The 21,828-nt window shown below is 39.4% G+C and overlaps 1 protein-coding gene across 5 annotated transcripts in view; it reads right to left on the reverse strand.

Annotated features, from left to right (window-relative positions):
• Positions 1 to 21,828, reverse strand: part of SGCD (sarcoglycan delta) — a 376,042-nt gene that overhangs the window by 258,574 nt on the left and 95,640 nt on the right. For 2 of the 5 annotated variants that reach the window (XM_007655307.3, XM_007655303.3), the window contains exon 1: positions 12,886 to 12,942. The exons of 1 other annotated variant lie outside the window; for it this stretch is intronic. In XM_007655307.3, coding sequence (XP_007653497.1) covers positions 12,886 to 12,903 — 18 coding nt within the window. In that variant the 5' untranslated portion in view covers positions 12,904 to 12,942. Of the gene's footprint in view, positions 1 to 10,738; positions 11,037 to 12,885; positions 12,943 to 21,828 lie in introns of those variants that run through there. 2 more of the 5 variants (XM_001507479.6, XM_029051024.2) reach the window with 2 other exon arrangements.

Here is a 21,828-nt window from a genome sequence, read left to right on the forward strand (position 1 = left end):
GTCCCACATGGGGCTCACACTCTTACTCCCCATTTTACAGATGAGGTAACTGAGACACAGAGAAGTTAAGTGATTTGCCCAAGGTCACACTGCAGACATGCGCCAAAGCCTGGTTGGAAAGAGCAGACATGATCCCTACCCTCAAGAAGCAAAAGGCCACCCTCTCTCTGTCTCCCCAGCTCTTTGGGAAAGGTGGAGAGGGTGGAAAGGTATAATTAGCCAATTCCAATTGTTACAGTTTCTTCATCTGCAAAATGAGAACCAAAGATGAGTTACCCCTTCCACTTAACCTGTGAGCCCTAAGTGGGACAAGGACTGTGCCTGATCTGATTGTCTTGTATCTACCTCAGTGCTGAGTACAGTGCTTGGCACACAGTATGCAGTAACAAATACTACTATTATTATGAATGTAGGGTGCAGAGAGAAAAGAAACAGCAGGCTAGTGAGAGCACATATGAGATTATGGAGATGTTTGCCAAAATCTAACGTGGAGAATCTCAGTTTAAAATAAGCAAACTATCAAAATTAAATTTTAGATGATTGTCCTGTACAATTAAACAATTGCAAATTCCAAGGCAATGATCAACCCCAAATCAGACTGAAATGAATACTACATATGCCAGCTTCCTCTCAAAGGAAAGTTAGGCATGCTCAATAAATACAGTTTGAAAACAAGGATAAAAATGCTCTCTCCAAAGGTAAAATTCAGCACTCACCTGCATATACACAAATCCTATATATTTTAAATGAATCAGTTACATTTAAACAAAAATGAATAGGCTATTGTTGTATAAGAGCTAAATCATTCAACAGGGAATTTGCATGGTAGAGAACAAATGGAATTTTTCATGGTGTCTAACAGAATGGACCATATTTCAATAAAATATAATCTTGCAGAATTCCTAATTATGTTCTGAGACAAATGCACAATGAACAATAATGATAGTAACTATGGTATTTATTAAGCACTTACTATGAACCACACACTTCCCTAAATTCTGGGGTAGTTATGAGATAATTAGGGTGGACACAGTCCCTGTCCCACATGGAGTTTACAGTTAAAGGAGGAGGGAGGAGGATTTAATCCCCATTTCACAGATTAAGCTACTGAGACACAAAGAAGTTAAATGACCTGCACAAGGTCACACATCAGGTAAGTGGCAGAGCCAGAATTAGAACACAGGGCCTCTAATTCCCAGGCACATGAATTTTCCACAGAATTATGCTGTTTCTCTAATAGACAGCATAAATATTCCTGTCCATAAATAACGAACTACAGTGAACTCAGTAGGCTCAGAAAGCAGGCCCCATGTGTGGGCCTGAAAGATATTTATGAAAAAGTGATATCATTGTCTTAGGAGGCAGATATTTTGCTGGAGAAACATATATTTGATCACTAAAACATTGTACTTCCTTAAGTACTGAAAGGAGTAATAAATGCTTGTCTTTTGGATTAACAATATTTGCTTCTATATTAAAATTAAACCATGTGTATAAATCTCATTTTGTACTATTAACTGTAGTTAATAGTATATGAGTCATGGGTAATATTGCTTTAATGATGAGTTTCCTGCTAAAAAATATTCCTTTTTTCTTCTCTTTTCCCAGTAAGATGGGGGATTGCCAAACTACTCCAATGCCTGCATATCAATTTTTCAAGCATGAATGATTTAAAAAATCCAATAAACACTTCTCCTTGACACCCAATAGCACCAAATATCCTGATGATTTCTTTTTCTGGGAGGGGGAGAGGGTCAGTAAGATTTAATGGTCTTGACCAGCATTATAAACAGAGTTATATGTGAATAAGGGTGGATTGCATCCTCTGGATATGAGTTTTCTTTCACTAATGTTTTCTCTGATTCTATTATTTCTCCCCACAAGACATAATTTTCATTGTGGTATTTATTAGGTGCTTGCTATGTGTCAAGCACTGTTCTAAGCGCTAGGGTATTCAATCACATTTACTGAGGACTCAGACACAGCCCTGTCCCACATGCACTCACAGGCTAAATACGGAAGAGAACAGCAATTGCTTGCTGTGTGACCTTGGGCACGTCAATTCACTTCTCTGTGCCTCATTTTCCTCAACTGTAAAATGGAGATTAAATACCTGTTCTACCTCCTTAGACTGTGAGTCCCATGTGGGACAAGGACTGTGCCCGACACAATTCTGTTTGACACATAGAAAGCACTTAAATACCATAAAAAGCAGTATTGAATACTCATTTTACAGATGAGGAAACTGAAGCACAAAGAAGTTAAGTGGTTTGCACAAGGTCACAGAGCAGGCAAGTGGCAGAGCGAGGATTAAAATTCAGGTCCCCTGACTCACAGTCCTTGCTGTTTCCACTAGGCCATGCTGCTCCTCATTTTATTGTGAAAATGAATATATTAGAAAGACTTCTACCTTTCTTGGATTCAGATAAAGTGAGGCCTGCATCCAAAAGTATCAATTAACACTGCATTTCTTAGGGGTAAACCTAATTTGAGCACTCTTCTTTACAAACAAAGGCAGAAGTAGCAATTGTAGTAATAATAATATTAATAATCATAATAATGATAACAATAACTACAGTGGTATTTCTTAAGCACTTACTATGTGCCAAACCCTAAGGTAGATACAAGATAATGAGGTTGCACACAGTCTCTGTCCCACACAGGACTCACAGTCTAAGGGGCATGAGAACAAGTACTTAACCCTCATTTTGTAGATAAGGAAATTGAGGCACAGGGAATTTGAGACTTGCACAAGGTCACACAGCAGGCAAGTTGGCAAAGCTGGTATTTGAATCAAGAACCTCCGACTCCCAGGGCTCTGCTTTTCCACATGGTCTCGCTGCATCATTTGGTCTGAATTATGAGCTAAGGATGACAAAAGCTGAGGAAACGAAGCTGTGGTTCTCAAGTTCCTCAATGCACTCTTTAAAAAGGAATTTGTTATATATCAGGATATGAAATTCAAACCATGTGAGCTTATAACTATATGGATAGTTCCCCCTCTGGACTGTAAGCTCAGTGTTGGCAGAGAATGTTCCTGTTATATTGTTATATTTTACTTTCCCAAGTGCTTAGTACAGTGCTCTGCCCACATTAAGCGCTCAATAAATATGATTGATTGATTGTAACTAAACATTATTGCAAGAAAATTGTATTATCATTAGAACAAAGGCTCAGTGCGTGGTTTCTTTACATTATCAAGAGGCTACAGAACTGGATCATTTCATAACTTTCTGGAAAATGAATAATCTTTTATGGTATTTGGTAAGCGCTATGTGCCAAACACTGTTCTAAACACTGGGGTAGATATAAAGTGATCAGATTGTCCCACATGGTGTACATAGTCTCAATCCCCATTTTACAGATGAGGTAACTGAGGCACAGAGAAGTGAAGTGACTTTCCCAAGGTCACAAAGTAGACAAGTGGTGAAGGCAGGATTAGATTCCGCGACCTCTGATTCCCAAGCCCTTGCTCTTGCCACTAGGCCATGCTGTTTCACACTCTATAAACTCATAAACACACTATAAACTCATGACTTAAGGGATTGCAGACCTCTTTGGTCCAAAAAAGGATTATTTTTTAGTAAATGAAATTAAGATTGCACTTTCTGTTCTGATTTAAAGACCATTACTTTTCACATTAAAAATCACTGGACATAAAAGGTATTTTCTGAACCACTTTGGTATAGCTCAAACTTTCACAGTAAAACGAACGTCAAAGTAATGGATCTCTTTGCCACCATCAGTGGGAATCCAAGGGGATTCTCTCCCTTTTCCCAACTTGAATCTGGACTGTGAGTTGGGAAATGGTGCACAATTTTAAACACAGCACTGTGGATAGAATCCTAGGTTGGATGTCAATAGGCATGCATTTTAAGCTTAATCTCTCAGGTGACCATGGTCAGATCCCTTCATTTCTTTGAAGCTTTGGTTCCTCAACTACTAAAAGACACTCTAAGTGTAGGAGGATTATGCAAGGGCTCTTCAGAAGGAGTCATATCAATATATATTACTAATTGGCCACCTTTCTCCCAACCTACTTCTACCACAGTGGACAGGGGAATGAAGCAATTTACTTTACAAACACAAACCCTTACCTGGAATAGGGAAGTAGCAGTAGTAATAAGTATTTATTAAATGCTTACTGTGTTCAGAGAACTGCATTTATTAAGCACTGAGGGCAAATAGGCTAAAAATTCAACAAGAATAAAGTTACAATGGGTCTGATAGGAATCTATAGCTAAATCCCCATATGAAAGCAGGTAAATCCTGTCTATGCAAGGTAAACTGTATAAAGGACTTCTGGTTAATTATATACATTCCTATAGTTCCGATGAGCCAAATACTTGGGTATGAATTAAAGGCTTCCATATAACTGAATCAGCAAAGGTTTTTTGAGGGGTTTTCCCCCTATGACTGGAAATATTATTAAGGTTTCCATTGTTACGGGAAGGAATGTTTCCCTTTAAACAGTGATCCATAATCAAATGTGACTGATAAACAGAAATGAACACTCTTCCAAGAAGGGATTAATGATAGCATTTGTAAAATATATTTGATCACACATCAAGGAATTTATCCTCTGAATCTGAAAATATTTGAATTTTATAACTTAGTTTATATTTTGTGATGGATATAGAGCAACAATACAATGACTGTGGTATTTTTAATTGTTTCTTAATAACACTAATATCGATGATATCTACTGATCACTTTGAGCACGTTACTGAGCACTGTACTAAACACTATGGAGAATAGAACAGAATTAGCAGACACGTTGCCTGGCCATAATGAGCTTACATGTTTGTTAAGCACTTGCTGCATGCCAAGTACTCTTTTATGCACTGGGGTAGATACAAGATAATTAGGTCAGGCACAGTCCGAAAAGTGGTGTGGCCTAGTGGAAAAGAGCATGGTCCTGGGAGTCAGAGGGTTTTAATCCTGGATTCACCACTTGTCCTCTGTGTGCCATTGGGCAAGTAATGTAAATTCTCTGTGCCTCAGTTGTCTTATCTGTAAATTGGGGACTAAGACTGTGAGCTCCATGTATAATATGGACAGTGTCTCTACCTCAGCACTTAGTACAGTGCCTGGCACATAGTAAACACTTAGCAAATACCATAAAACAAAACAAAAAAACAGTCCCTGAACTCACTGGGATCACAATCCGTGTTTCCCAAGAGCCTTATCCTGTTCTAAGGACTGGTGTAGACACAATATAGGCAAATCAGACACAGGCCTTTATGCACAGTCTAAGGGGTGTGAAAAACAGGTATTTAATTCCCATTTTACAAATGAGGAAACTGTGAGAACCTGAGTGACTTGCCCAAGGGCACAAAACAATTGGTGGAACCAGAATTAGAATCCAGATTAGGTTAAAAATTGATTTAGAAGCCAGATTGATTTCCATCTCCCTGGAAAGCTTTAAGCTGGGGCAGACCTGAAAGTAGCAGGGTGGACTAGATGATTTCCCAAGGTCAATCTTTCGCAGTAAATCAGTCTTATTTATTAAGCACATACTGTGTGCAGCTCACTGTTCTAAGCACTTGGGAGTGCAATATAACACAGTCATACCTCATCTGTAAACTGGGGACTAAGACTGTGAGCCCCATGTTCACTCATACATTCAATAGTATTTATTGAGTGCTTACTATGTGCAGAGCACTGTACTAAGTGCTTGGAATGTACAAGTCGGCAACAGATAGAGACAGTCCCTGCCATTTGACGGGCTTACAGTCTAATTGGGGGAGACAGGCAGACAAGAACAATGGCAATAAATAAAATTCCATGTGGAATATGGACTATGTCTAACCTGATTAGTTTTTCTCTACCCCAACACTTAGTAGAGAGAGACATGCTCCCTGCCCACTGTGAGCTGCGACCACTGTGACAGTAATGTCTAGCGGTCCTTGCTGGTACAAAGAACCTTCAATTCAAAATTCTAGGCATTGCCAATCACCACAAGAAAAGCAGGGGATGACAGAGCACCATTTAGAGATCAGCATCCTCCCCATGTAAGCCATGGGCAATCAGGGAAGGATGGGTGGCTGAGTTTGGGCAGCTCAGAGAAGTCTGGGGATGACTGAGGATGTTCTTTTTCCAAAATGTCTCTCCACCACACTGGCCAGTTTATCTGCTCCCTAATCCAACCAGACCTAGGTCAGACAGGTCTCTGACCACTCTTCCTCCTCTGACTTGGGAGATGGGTAGAGCATCATTGAGCAGCTGATAACCATTTGTGCTGGAGAGGCATTGCCTGACTGGACAGTGGTGATTTTCTGAGCTGCTGTCAGTTTGGAGGGTCACTATATCCTCCTAAAGCACAGGACCTGCTATATAAGCAAGTACACCTTACAGAAAACTCCATCTGTGAAAAGAGCTGTCTCTGGATCTCAAAGTACAAGAATGTTTCTTTTTACTGTTGCATTATACTCTACCAGGAGCTTAGTAGAGTGCTTAATAAATATGACTGACTGACACCTTGGCCTGGAAGACAGCCCTACCTGAGCAGAGAGCAGCATAAAACCTCTCCCTCAGCCGCGATGTTCTCAAACTCATTGTTCTCATTGTCCTTTATGTTGATTTCTGTGAACCACTGTGAACCACCCTTACTCTCTCACACTGTGAGCTCCCTGGGGTCAGGGACCCTGTCTAATTCTCTCTGTGTGTTTTTCCCAGCACTTAGCACAGTGCTTTGCACACAATCAGCACTCAACAGATACCACTGAATGAAAAAAAATCTAACAGCAGTGCTAGCCAAACACGCAACTCAAACATATCTCTTTCTTCTTTGATGATGTTAAAAGAGAAAATGCAAGGCTGGGAAAAATGGGGAATGAGAAAGAGAGAAAGGGATATGAAAATAACAGAAAGGAAGAGGCAGAGGAAGACAAAAACAAAGTTATGAAACTGAGGAAAGAAAAGGACAAAGGAAAGGGAAATAAACAAAGGAAACATAAAAGTGCTGATTCTCAGTCCAGTTTCCTCTGAAGGTTTCTATCCCAAACATATGCAGTTCAACATCATAAAATAAAACCATTTCCACAGAAAAGGGTCTCAACCTTTAATGTTTTTTAGACTCTCAATCAGTGCAAATCCACTGATCAAATGTTAATACTCCAACTGGTAACAGAGTAGTTTCCAGTTAGCCATAATTTGTTACCAAGTTTAGCAGGAATGTTCACAGACAATTGGATCCCATTACCCTTATGAGGGCAAGAGCCTGAGCAAGAGCTGGTGACACATTTGAATTGTCACTAGTCCAACTTTTAACCACAAATTGAATTTCTGTTAATGAGGGACAGTTCCCTATTTACCAATAAACACAAAAAATACAAAAACACAAAAAAAAAATACCCCTAGATTTCCAAAGCTTTATCATAACACTGGGATAGCAAGTGACCAAATGTGATTTATGTTTCAGATGAAATACAGAGAGCTCCTCCCCTGCCTCACAGTAAAGTCTGTTAAGGGTCAACAGATCCTATTGCTTCTTTTAGATAACAAACCAAATACGACAATGAAAACTGACAGAATAACCCAAGATACTGTATTTATTTATGTATGTACCTGCGGAGGCTGAGAGTGGTGAAAAACTGTTGAATCTTCTAGGGGAGCTGGCAAATATACACAAGCATTCAGGGTAACTCACTCCCTTTAGTCTCCAATCTCTATTTCCCTTCAACAAATTAGGGTGCTGTTTTTTTCTTGAATTATCTAGATAATTGAGCAATTGCTTCACTCTCTCATTTGATCTTCTACATGAAGCTATATCTAAAATCTCTTATTCTTTCAGATGTTTAACTTTTATTTCAGTATTTATCTGGGCTTAGTTCAGGCTATCCAGTGTTACTAGCACAGAGCAGTCATTCCAGGGCTAACTGGTGAGCCCAACTAATTTCTCTCTAGGTTGGAAGTTGCACGAATAGTACCTTCCACTCCATACTTCCAGGATCTCTTTGCCACACCCCCAACCCCCACTGCCCTTCCCACCACACTCTTTCCCTCGTGATCTTTTTAATCATATACCCAGACAATGGCTTTTCAATTTGCCCTTAGCTAAGGTCATAGTGGAAAGGCACATAACATAAAAAATAATTATCCCGCATGTTTTAGCCTTTTTACTGTACTCCACTATAGAGCCAAACCAAACTACAAACCGGAAACACTTTGCAACAGGAAGTCCTTTGATTTGAAAAAAAAAAAGCGTTAACCACTTCATTCAAAGTTTTAGCTGTGATAGTTAAAAAATTGTGTTCATCCACCCAAAAGTTAGAGCCTTTAAAATGCCAAGTACCTTGAACGCTAGTTTTGCTCCTCTCATCCTAAAGATGGCTCTTTCACCACACCCTTTCCCCATACACACACCCCCACCACACACACACACACAAAAACACATGGGTGTTGTCACTCAACACATCCAGCTGGAAGACCTCAGGGATCTATTCCTAGTTAAAAATTTAAAGTCTCTGGAGTCTGGTGCCTCCCTGCTAGGAAACATGAGAACCACTGCAGCTACAGTCCAACTAATGTGATATCCAAACTCCTTCCAGAAGCGACAGAGCTAGCCATGTGGTTTCTTTCCTCATAGAATTGCACAATTCTTTAAATTGAGGTAATGTTTTATCCTTTTGGACTGACCACAGGCATCAAGGGAAATGGGTCTCTGCCTTGCAGTTTCCATCCTGCATTCAAGCACCCCAACTTGTGCAGTTAAGAAATTCCTCAGACTCAGAAACCACTGCCAGTTAACTCTACACCCTCTCACCCTTCTCTCATCTCATTTCTAAAATAAAATGTCACTGGAGTCTGTCACTTATCTTCCTAGTTCCTTAAAAAATTGTCTCCAAGTTTAAGACTCTTCTAATATCAGTCCTTCAACCCGGAGTCACATTGGCAAACTTCTTGTTCTTCCTAGGGCTAAATATGGATCAGTATCAGATTTAAGTTTAGGAGCAATCTTGGTCACGTCTCCTTTCCACCAGGGTGTTACTTTAGCTTAGCTCATAACTGTCCCTAAACTAACTTGACATTTTATATCATTCTAGAGATATTTTGAGAACCACCCAAACGTAGCAAATTTTTATCCAAATTATCTTGGCTGAGTTGAGCTGTCCCAACCCTACTGATTGGTTCACTGGAAGAAGCAACGATCTGCTTTAGAGATAAATTTCCTAAAGTGATCTCTACATTTGAAAGGGACTGTAAGCTCCTCAGAGGCAGGTATCATTAGCTATCAAGTCTATTATATTGAATTTTTCAAAATGCTAAGTACAGTGCTCTGCATGCAGTAAGTGCTAAATGAATAGGATTGATTGAATGAAATCTCCTCTCCTAGCTCCCGTAATGACCTTCCACCTGTAATGAATACATTCTGACCCCTGAAATAAGTAGAATGCACTGATCAGACTTAGCATAAACTGGAGAGAAACTGGAAAGGCTTTCAAAAATTAAAAGATAATTTAGATGGATGGGATTCCCACCCTATTTTTTAAAGAAACTTGTTTCATAATGCCATACGCATTACAGGATTTGACAGAGAATAGCCTTTTGTAGTTTGTACTCATAACTTTCAGAAGCTGTGAGCCCATCAAGGTACCCTGCAGCAACACTAACCACATCACTGAAATTACAAATTTATAATCAAATATATGAAAGGGCTCTATACTACAGCTTCTTTTGAGAAGTGTTAGCCTCGCCTCTGTTACTGTCCTTTCATATCACTCTCCAGTTACTCCCCTCTTAAATCCAGCATTAAGTCCCCTCACCTCTTAAATCCAGCATCAATGAAAAGCATTACCAATACATTGCCATAGCTACTCTAGGGATAAGTAAATGCTACAGAAGCAAGGCAATGACAGAAAAAACACCCCCAGTTGTAGAAAACTATTATGGCAAATTCACTGAACGCTAACTTCCAGGAACAAAAGTTCTTTAGAATCTTTATCTAGCCTGCAAAGGATGAAAGCAACTTGAATGCTGTAACCATGAGAAGACAGTAGTGAAAACAAGAAAGAGCAGCAAAAACTGACAAGTCTCTGTAACAGGAGCCCTTCTAAGTAAAATGCATGCCTTAAGAGAATAGTAGGTTACTATGATTTCTATTAATTTACTACAGTATTTTGCAAACACAGATTACAACTGCAGGTTGACTTCCCTAATTGAGAGAAATTTAAATCCAGGATAAAAAGAAGCATATTGTGAGTGATAAATGTTGCTACAGCATATTTCCAGGCAAATGTAAAAGATTCTACAGCAGCAGGCGGCAATATACTGTCTACTACTCAATATATGCCTGAAAGTGCCACTTCTAATATCAACTGATCTGCAAGTTAAATTTATTTATTAAATGAGAGTTGTATACCAGCTAATATTTCTGTAATTAGAATGATTTACAAGCCCAATCTGCCAGTAGTGGAAGTGCAATAGTATTTTTCCATGCAGAGACTAAAAGTTAGGGAATACTGGAACAGACTGACTCTATTAAAGCTCCATGGATATTTTTACACAAGTTTTGCCAGCTAAATCCTAACTGTAAAAAGAATATGCTTCAGACCGAATCCCCCCCCGAAGAAACAAAAAAAAACGGATCCTATATCAGATTAGTACAACTGCGGCTTCCAATTTAATGGTTTGGGTTTTTTTAAACTTTCATGACAGCAGACAGCCATCTCCCATCCTCTGACCAATCCCCGAATACTAGAAGGCACAAAAGAGCAAGAACTTAACAGGATCTTACCTATGTCTCTCAGACTCCGGCAGATTCAAAACCATGCACAATCCCAGCTCCCAGGATGTGCGGAAAAGAGAGACGAAGATAGAGGGCTCTTGCGGAGCAGAGCGAGGCCTAGCCTGTGTTCAGAAGCTGCCCCTGTCAGATTTTCCAACGGCAGAGTTGCAGCCAAGTCCCTGCCCAGGCCTGAAGAATTTCCTGAACAGCATTCCCGTTCTTTCTCTAACTGCTTTGAAACCACATTCTGTCCTTACTTCAATAAGGCTTTGTCAGGCCAAGTTACAGCTACTGGTCTGGCTCCAGATATCAATTGGAAACACATGTGTCATACACTAAAAGCTCCCCCCCACCCCTCCCAACCACCACCGAGCCCCTCCCCTTTCCCCAGATTAGAGACCATGGCGTCTGCATGCCTTGCCCTGAGAACTATAATGTAAACCATTTCTATAACAGATTCTGATTTTTCAGCAATTTTCCACACAGCCTCATCTTTAGAATACTAGATTCGGAGAGATCATATCTCTCTTTCTGACAATGCTGACTCTTTTTAGCATTCTCCTCATAACCAGTATCTGAGAATGACCTGGGTCACAAATCACCCTTGATGGGCTTTATAGATAACCTATTAACACCATGAGCTATGAATGCAAATTTAATTTCATTAAAATGTCTCGCCTTTACTTACATTTCCATTGCTAGAAGGTAAAGAATATTTTTAGCATTTCTAGACTTAGTTTAGTCACATCAGAGCTGCACCTGAACCTTGACATGCACTACTATAACAGCTGTAACTAACAATAATGCAATTAATTTTCAAACACTTTCATTTCCCTCTGCTTTTTAACCCGATGACAGCTGAAAACATAACATTTAAACTTAAGGAATATTATCCCTGCTTTTTGTATTTTATTATAATTTAAATGGATGTATACCTTTAATTAGAACGGCTTCTAATTCTCAGCACCTGAAATTATGTCCAGGTGCCACTGCCAAGACTCAGGTATTCTGTAGCTTTATTTGTTCCCAAACTGCCATTTCCCTTTAAAAAATTCAAATGTAAACCCAGAAATATACAAGGATGTCCCCCCTTCTTCACCCACGTTAAATCCTACCACAAATGAAAAGTAGCAAAAGAGTTGTCAAGGTAACAATGTAGAAAAGAAATTTTAAAGAGAGAGTTTTTTTTTCAAACTAAAATTTGCTGTTAAATCACATCCAAAGAATTATCATGCTGTATTTTGGGCAGGTTTGTACTTCAAGGAATCTGTTTTAAATGATTTGAAGTAACTTAGGATATCGGTCTTGGGAGTTGTTTGCAATTCAAGTTCCACTTATGTTGAAGACTGCAGGACTTGGCTTATAGGTTTTAAATGGTGTTAACCTGTGGGATGTGGATCAATCAATCAGTGGTATTTATTGAGAGCTTACCATGTGCAGAGTGTTGTACTAACTGTTTGGAGGAGTACAATACAACAGAGTTGGTAGACACGGTCCCCGCCCACCAGGATGTGTGCCTGGGTGCATTTCAAGGACCAAAATTGAATTCACTTTCTCAAATCTAGTACCTGTCTTCTGAACAAAAGCAGTATGTTGTATACTCAGCACCCTGCTCTGAAAGTTGCTGTGAAAGCAAGAACTTTTTCTCATCTACCAAGTAGGAAATGAACTTGGCAATACTAATTTGATTGGCTTTCCTGAGCCTCCTGTTATTGCTTTGCCACAAAGTGACATCATCAACTCCTTTTTGATAACAGAAGTGTCAACACCTATGGACATCTCTTTCTTAGACCCACTTATTCCTGAGACAACATTTTGCTACCTTTATTTTCTAAGCATAATGCTTTACTTTTTCTATCAGAATATTAATAAAGCAAAACAAATTTGGCAGTTGAGCTAGGAATAAAGCAAATAAATAATAGGTAGAAGTAGGTTAAACCTAAGTGTCCTCTTACCACAGCTTGCTTTTGACTCTTCCACTTCCAATTCATTCATTTAATAGTGTTTATTGAGCACTTACTGTGTGCAAAGCACTATATTAAGCACTTGGGAGAGCATAATATAACAACAGATACATTACTGCCCACAATGAGCTCGCAGTCTAGAAGAACAGACAGACATTAATAAAAATAGATAAATAAATTACAGATATATACCTGTGTGTGCCAATCCATTGCCTAAACCTTTCCCTGGCTGGGACTCCTTTCCCTTATGAGGCCAGATTGGAGGCTGGGGGAGGGAATGAGGGAGAGAAGCAGGGGTTGGAGAAAGAAGGAGGCAGGGAATCTGAAATCATTTAAATTAGGCCCCAGTGTGGATTTTGGGAGAAGAGGATTTGATAAACTAGGCCTTCTGGTTTGTTTTTCTGACAATCTGAGGGCTGCTGGTAGATTTTACATCCAATTGAGGCATGGTTTTAACTGGAGCTTGACAGCTGCTTTATTCCATAATAGGCAAGGGGGTATTTTCTGAATTACCTGGGGACACAGGTGGAAGCAGTGTGGCCTAATGGATAGAGGATGTGGGTTCTAATCCCAGCTCTACAACTTGTCTGCTATGTGACCTTGGGCAAATCACTTAACTTCTCTGTGTCTCGGGTACCTCAAACGCCCTACATGGGACAGGAACTGTGTCCAGCCTGATTATCTTGTATCTACCTCAGTGCTTAGTTCAATGCTTGGAACATAGTAAGCGCTTAAATACCATAATTATTATTATTATGTCTGTTACTATACTCTGGGAGAAACTTTGATGAACACACAAAAGTGCATGAGATGGCAGTTGGGGAACAAGAATAATAATAATGAAGGTATTTGAGGGGCAGGGATGGTCTCTGTCTGTTACCGATTTGTACATTCCAAGCGCTTAGTACAGTGCTCTGCACACAGTAAGTGCTCAATAAATACTATTGAATGAATTTGTTAAGGGCTTACTATGTGTCAGGCACTTTACTAAGGGCTCGGGTGGATACAACCAAATCGAGTTGAGTCCCACAGACAGAAATCCCCATTTTACAGATGAGGTAACTGAGGCCCAGGGATTAATAATGATTATGGTATTTATTAAGTGCTATGTGCCAAGCACTGTTCTAAGCACTGGGGTAGATACAGTGTAATCAGGTTGTCCCATGTGGGGCTCACACTTTTAATCCTCAATTTTACAAATGAGGTAACTGAGGCACAGAGAAATTAAGTGACTTGACCAAGGTCACACAGCAGACAAGTAGCAGAATGGGGATTAGAACCCAAGTCCTCTGACTTCCAAGCCCATGTTCTTTCCACTAAGCCATTCATTCAATAGTATTTATTGAGCGCTTACTATGTACAGTGACTTGTCCAAGGTCACACAGTAGACAAGTGGCAGAGCCAGGAATCAAATCCATGAACTTCTGACTCCCGGGCTTGTGTTCTATCTATCCAGTGATGTGCCATACTGCTTCTCTAATTCTGGCCTAGATTCAGTTCAGTCTGGGAGCTTCACCAAAAAGCCACCAAAAGTTAAGAGGGCAGGAGATGGAGGAGTTCTAGCAACTGGTTGTAGGTGGGTTTGCAACATCATCTAAAGAGGCTACTCAGAGCCTAACCTTTGCCTTCAGGGGCTAATCCATCCAGCCCATTCCCCACATATAACACCTGGGTAAACAGTAATTCCTGACAGCAGGGTATCATGACTCTTAGAGGACTCTATAACTTCACCTTGTAAGTGTGGAAAATTCTTTAATTGATCCAGAAGCCAAAATAATTAAAAAGTCTAAAAACTTGAAATTCTTTCCATCTTAGGTTCATTTCACAAATTAACCCTTATGAGAAATGGCTCTCAAACATGAATATTCAAATCCCAACTGGGAAATTTCCAGTGGCATTTCAGTTTACACTCTAAAGTATTTACTTTTGATATGGCTTGATATTTTGGATCCAGGCACAAGATCAATCGATGGTATTTACTGAGTACTTACTGTGTGCAAAGCACTGTACTAAGCACTTGAGAGAGTACAGAACAACAGAGTTGCTGGATGTGTTCCCTGCCCAGAACAAGCTTACAGCCTACAGGAGAGTCAGTGTCTTCTTGATTCATATTGTTTTTTTCTCATCCTTCCTTCTAAATAAGACCAGTCAATTTAATTACACATCTAAAATTAAAATGTACAAACTGTTTTGATTCAATATTAATAGAATTTGTATATATTTTGACATTCATTTAATAAAACCTTTAGCTCTTCACAAAGTATTTTCCATGCTTTCAAATTTTATTGAAATGTTGTGCTCAGCTCACAACTCTTAAGATCCAAATGACTTTCCAAAGTATTATACAGTAAGTATTGGGTGAGCCATTTTGTGACATCTAGACTCATTTCAGGCAATTTTGTCTTCCCTGAATGTCACAAGTTGTGTTGTATCTTGGGGAAATAAAATTGGGAAAACATAGTCACTCCAGGAACCATTTTAGTTCAATACCTGCATATTCCTTAACTCCTGCTCCTCAAAACTCCTCAAAAATGTTTAATGGCTATCCATTCCCTTCTGCATCAAACAACAACTTCTGATCACTGGCTTTATGACACAGTCATCTCTCTCTCTCCTACTTATCCACTCTCTTCTCCCATTACAACCCAATTTGCCACTTGGTCCTCTCATCATGCATCTCCCACCTCCAACCCCTTGCTCATGCTCTTCCTCCCATCTAGAATTCTTTCTCTCGTATAGTCACCGGAACTCAGTTCTCTCCATCTCCAAAGCCCTTCTGAAATCTTATTTTATCCATGAGACCTTCCCCAATTAAATTCCCTTTTTCTCTGGTCATAACTCCACAAACACCTTCTCAGAAGTTCTGCACCGACTATGCAGTTATGTACTCACTACCAGAATGCCGTCTTTGTACATACCCTATTACTTAATCATTCACTCACCTATCTACTTTCCTTCTTCCTCTTTGCTAACAATTTTCTTAGTGTCCATCTTTCTACCTAGATTGCAAGCTACTCAGGGACAGGGATCATGGACCAGGGAAGGGGCATGGAAGGAAGATGATTGGGAAAGTCCCCAGAGGAAATAAGAAGGTTAACAAACAAGTAAGCATCCTTGCTTTTTAGGAATTGGCTGGTCCCTGTTTATTCCCTCTTTCATTTTCAGAGACCAGGCAGGCACAAAGACTGGAGTTCATTTCTGGAGCTCAACTAAATGAGTACAAAATAAGATCTGGGTTCAGAGCTCCAAACTAGCAGAGTCACAGCCAGAATCTCAAAACTGCATTTCTACACTGCCGAGTCAGTTAGAGATAGTAACTACAATATAGACTGTAAGCTTGTTGAGGGCAGGGAACATGTCTGTTTATTGTTGTATTGTACTCTCCCTAATGCTTAGTACACTGCTCTGCACAAAGAAAGTGCTTAGTACGATTGAATGAATGAATCTACTATACTTTCTCAAGTGCTTAGAACAGTGTTTGCACACAGTAAGCACTCATTAAACACTCCTGATTGATCTATTGATCATGAAATTATGGTTCAGACAGTATAAATGATTTTTATTTCAAGCACACTTGTTCAAAATGAGTGCATATTGCCAAAACAGATTTTGCAACTTAAGAATTTAAGGCGGTCATTCTAAGGTGTTTATTAGATCCATGAGGATCTGCCATAAGGACTGCTTTTCTGCTTATTTTCTTGAATTTGTATTACCTACTGAGCTCATCTGAAGGTGAAGAAGATTGGAAAGGAGACAATCCTTAGGGTAACAACAGTTTAGCCTACTTAGATTGTGAGCCGCATATGGGACAGGCACTATGTCCAACTTGATTAACTCTAACAGTGCTTGACACACAGTAAACACTTAATTATTACTATTAGACGCACCATGATTCACATTTAAAATCTACATAATGACTTGCTGTCAGCAGATACCAAGGGCTTCAAATCACAATGTGTGGCATAAACACTCAGTTCTAAGTTTGGTCATTTTACCCACATTTAACTCAATGAGCAAATTCATTTCCAATCAGCTGAACAAAACTCCAGAAAACTGTGAGGGGAAATGTCACAAAGTGTATAAGGTGCAATCCTAACTGTTTAAAAATGTCAGAAAAGATAAGAAAATCTCTTTTTTGAAAAGCCTGTATATCCTTCAGATTTATACCATGAAAACTCTTAAATGAATGAAGTACAGGGATCACCATTTGCATTTCAAATCATATCACAGCATGTTTTGGAGTAAAGGGAGTTGGAAGACTATCGGTCTACAATGGGCAGGTTCTGAACCCAAGCTTCGCACTTGAGGAAACTGATATGCTTATTATAAAGCAAAGACATATAGAGCAACTAATAGTCAAAGGGTCACTAAACAAAGCTTATTTCAGTGATTCAAAGAAAGTATATAGTTGAAAGGGAGAGCAGTTCAAATGCAAAAATGGAACTATGTAAATAAAACTGTTCCACAACATTAAGGTATTTTATGTACAGTTACAGTGTACTACGAATGCTTAGTTATGGGAGCAGTTGGATGGTTGAACTTCCTTGTAGAGCAGTTTAAGAAATAAGGAAAGGAAAAGTAAATGTCAGAAGAACAATTTAGATATGAACAAAGTGAGGTGTGAACAATAAGAGAAGGCTTTCAACTGGGGATCCAGGTGTTAAAGCTACATTTTCCTTGTTCTGGGGATTGGCCCAAAGATACATAAACTTTGCAGGCAACAATTACATTTTTGACATTTGAATGCATATAACTCTGCACATCATAAGTGCTCAACGAATGCCAATGATTAATGTATTTCAAGAATCTCCTCAATCAATAAATAAAATTCATTTAGTTTCTGATGTGTGTAGAGGACTGGACTATGCTTTTAGCTGGATATAACAGAACTACCAATTCTGTCAGATTGTACTCTCCCAAGTGCTTAGTCCAGTGATCTGCACACAGTAAGCGCTCCATAAATACGATTGAAATAGAAAAACACTGTGGCCGCTGCCCTAAAGGAGTTTACAATCTAATGGGAGAGAGTGGTTGACACTACTTATTTACAAACACTAGGTGTGGGCAAAAAAAGCACACTGCTACAACTGGTGAAAGCAGGAATATGGCAGATTAACTTGATAAAGAGTATAAATCAACACAAATCAATGTTAACATAAATGCTAAAGGCAGCTTTTAGATTGGCCTAGCCTTGGAAAGAAGAGATTAATCAAGAAATGTCTTCTGGAGTAGGTGGGGTTTTCAGGAGGAAATTGAATAAAAGGAGGGAGGGAGTTTCAAGCAGAAGGAACCAGAATTAAATCTCAGACAAACAGAAGTTCAAAGTACTTTTTGATGAACAACTGCTGTTGTCCCTTTCAATAAACCAATGATTTAGCTCCTGAAATAAATGCACCAAAGTGAGAATCAGAGGGCAGTTCCCAGTAAATCCAGGCTGCAGGAAAAATGTAGTTGTAAATTTTAAAAATCAAATGCACTGACAAGTGTTGTATTGCACTCTCTCAAGCATTTCATGCGGTGCTCTGCACACAATAAGCACTCAATAAATACCACTGATTGATTGACTGATAGTAGTACTTTCTTGTTAATGTTTTTCATTCAATAGTTTCACTGATGTTCAGCTTATAAAGGGAATGATCCTTCAATAAATGAGTTCTCTTTTCCTCTCCTGACTGCTATTCCATTGGTTATGATGTTTTGTTAGAAAGAATTCCTTATATCCTAACACTCCAGTGGGGAAGTGGCGGAGAATAGGAGAGATTGCTAGGAAAAAGGTCCTTGGCCAGCCAAGCCCCAAGACCCCTTGCCTCAAGGCTTAAACCATTACTACTGAGTTTCTGACTTAGATCTAAAAAAAATTATCTGCCAGAAGCCAGGTAGGTTGCTTTGCATTCCCCTTTACTGGGAAATATTGGCTGGAGAAGTAGAATAGCTCATAAAATAAATCAAACTAAAATGGAGGAGGGACTCTTGGCTCAGGAAATGAAAGCTAGCTCTGTATTTCTAAAAGAAGATTAAGAATTGTCTCTGGAAGCCTGAGATAAGCGATATTCAGGTCTTGCTGGAGCTAATGGGGTTAGGACTTGTCTTTACCTTGGCCAAGTCAGGTCAAGGTTATGGAGGAATCAACAGGGCAGAGTAATGGAAAAGCAAATAAGGTTAAGGTTTGTCTCTGGCAGTCTGGGACCAGACAAGTTCAGGTCACAATGGAGATAATGGAGAGTTAAAATATTGGAGGCGCTAACTGCTTTGGGCATGGAAGAAGTAACATGGTTAGGGATGTGGCTGGAAGTCTGGGATCATCAATCAGTCGATCAGTCTAGGATCATCAATCAGTTGACCAATGATAACTTCCCAAGTACTTACTTTGTTAGGAGCTCTATACTAAGTCAGGTTCAGATCATGGAGAAGCTAATGGGGTTAAAATCACTGGGCAGCAAATGGGGCACTTAATTAAGCATGGTTAAGATCAAGGGGGTCAGAATGCCTACAAGACTAGCCAGGACATTGTTGGTTTGGGATTGGGGGGAAGGTCTCTTTGGTGGTTGTGTGAAAGGTTTAGAATATTGTGGGAACTACCGTCACTGTTGTAAACAGGGAACTCCTGGGCTCATTTCGATTTCTCATCTCTCTCTATAAAGTCATTTGGAGCAGTTGCTTTCGTCTATCTATTTCTCTCCCTATAACAATATTCAACAAACAGGACTATCTCTCTGATGCAGAAAGAAATAGACAAGCATCTGAGGTTTTTGAGAAGTTTTAGAAAGTCAGATGGGAGGCTGACATTACTGAGAATATAATTCTATTTCAAGAACTCCATTTGCAACTTTGATACCTAAATGTCCATTCTCCCATCATAATTATTTCCAAACTTTCACTTTTATCTTATTTTCTTAAGTAATATTTAGGTTTTGTAAAGCCTGCTGAGGGACGTTTGTCTCCGGTTATGGATTCTTGGTCTCCGGATGCCATGTTGAGATAGATAAAAATTGAGATAGGACAACTTGGCACCTCCTGACTATTTCTTTAGAAGTTACACTGATCATTTCCTATTTACCCAAACACACACAGGCATTTGCTTCACCCAAGCATTTGCTCATAATTAGTCTGACGGCTCCTTTCATTTTCAGACTCTTCTGGGAAATATGCTAAGGTGTAAAGGCTAGTAGAGCTTGTTATTAGGTATAATGCAAGTGTTCCTTTTCATTTCTCGAGCAACACTCATGTAATTACCCAGAATGATTTTCAAACCTCAGTATGTGGCCTACTGCTACTATTTACAGGTATGTTCAGGGAGAGATATTGTTTTCCATTCCAGGCATTCACCAATTATATAAAACATCTTTATTTAAAAATAATGAGGTCTTAAATCAGAATGCATATAATGATGGCATGTGCATAGAGAACTCAATTCTCGACTTTGGAGAAGATAATAACATGTGTGCTCCAGATAACACGAATACAAAATCCTTTTACCAAGTTATGAATTATTCCACTTAATTCTTAATGCCCCAAATGTATAACAAGTAGCCAAGTAATTAGCCTATGTTCACAAGCCAAGCACAGTTATCTAGGAACAGCAGTACTCCATGTTGTATTGTACTGTACAATTGTGCCCTGCTGCTCAACATCAATAGCAGCGTGGCTCAGTGGAAAGAGCATGGGCTTGGGAGTCAGAGGTCATGGGTTTGAATCCCAGCTCTGCCACTTGTCAGCTGGGTGACTGTGGGCAAATCACTTAACTTCTCTGTGCCTCAGTTACCTCATCTGTAAAATGGGGTTTAAGACTGTGAGCCTCACGTGGGACAACTTGATTACCTTGTATCTACCCCATTGCTTAGAATAGTGCTCTGCACATAGAAGCACTTAACAAATACCAACATTATTATTACATCTCCTTTTTGATGTTTAGTCAGCTTCCGAGGATAAAGTTACCACCTTTTAGTTTAATTAGCCATGACTACCTCAATCCCAAAGTGGCATATGCCAAAAGGCAGACACAACAGAACTTTCTGGCCATGGACATGTAGTTGAATTAGTCACACTTCTTGATACTTTTCTTCCACCAGCAAATCATCCATTATGGGATCATATTTTCACAGACACTTACCCGGTATATAAATAATGACCCAATTAGAAATTAGACTATATATTTTGAATTATCATTCATCTTCACTTTGTCGGAAATTCTTGAAGAACTGGTCAGACATTTACAGAGCAATAATTCAGCAGTGGATTCAACAGTTCAGAACTATAGATACTACAGTCTAATTTCCAAGAATGACAAGCTATGAAATCTAAGTTATTCTTCATAATAAAGGCCATGATCCTTTCTTTATCCTCACCAGCTTTAATTCTGCCCTCTCTTCTGCTCGCAACAATATTTCCCCAACCTCATTCACCCCTATACCTACTACCCACACCAGTTGTTCAAGATGTTTAACTCCTTTCTCAAGTATTATACCTCCCACCCCCACCCCCTTCTCTTTCCTCCAATGACCTGGCCACATATTTTATTAATAAAATTAGAACCATCATCTAAAATCTGCCTGGCTCCTCTCCAGTCCCTCTCTCTTCCTGCACCCAGTTTGACTCTCCCAATAGTCTCAGAAGTATCCTGAGGAGAGATTTCTCACCTTCTTTTAAACTCTACCTCCTCTACCTTTACCTCTGATTCCATCCCTTTATATTCTATCAAAACACTTGCCTCCTTACCTCCCTGACAGCCATCTTCAATTGTTTACTTTCCAATGGCTTCTTCCACTTCTTTCAAATATACTCATGTTACCCCTAACCCCAAAATAACCCTCCTTTGATCCCACAGCTCCCTCCAGTTATCACTTTATCTCTCTACTACTTTGTTTTCCAAACGACTTAGTCTTGTTTGTTTGTTTTTATGGCATTTTTTCAATGCTTACTATTTGTCAAACACTGTTCTAAGTGCTGGGGTAGACTCAAGTTAATTAGGTTCAACACAGTCCTTGTCCTGCACAGGGCTCACAGTCTAAGTAGGAGAGAGAACAAGAGAACTGAGGCACGGATACATTAAGTGACTTGTCCAAAGTCACAAGCAAGCAATTGGCAGAGGGGAGATTAGAGCCCAAATCCTTTGACTCCCAGGCCTGTGCTATTTCT

The sequence above is a fragment of the Ornithorhynchus anatinus genome, chromosome X1, assembly GCF_004115215.2.
Source record: "Ornithorhynchus anatinus isolate Pmale09 chromosome X1, mOrnAna1.pri.v4, whole genome shotgun sequence".
In the NCBI taxonomy this organism is placed as follows: Eukaryota; Metazoa; Chordata; class Mammalia; order Monotremata; family Ornithorhynchidae; genus Ornithorhynchus; species Ornithorhynchus anatinus.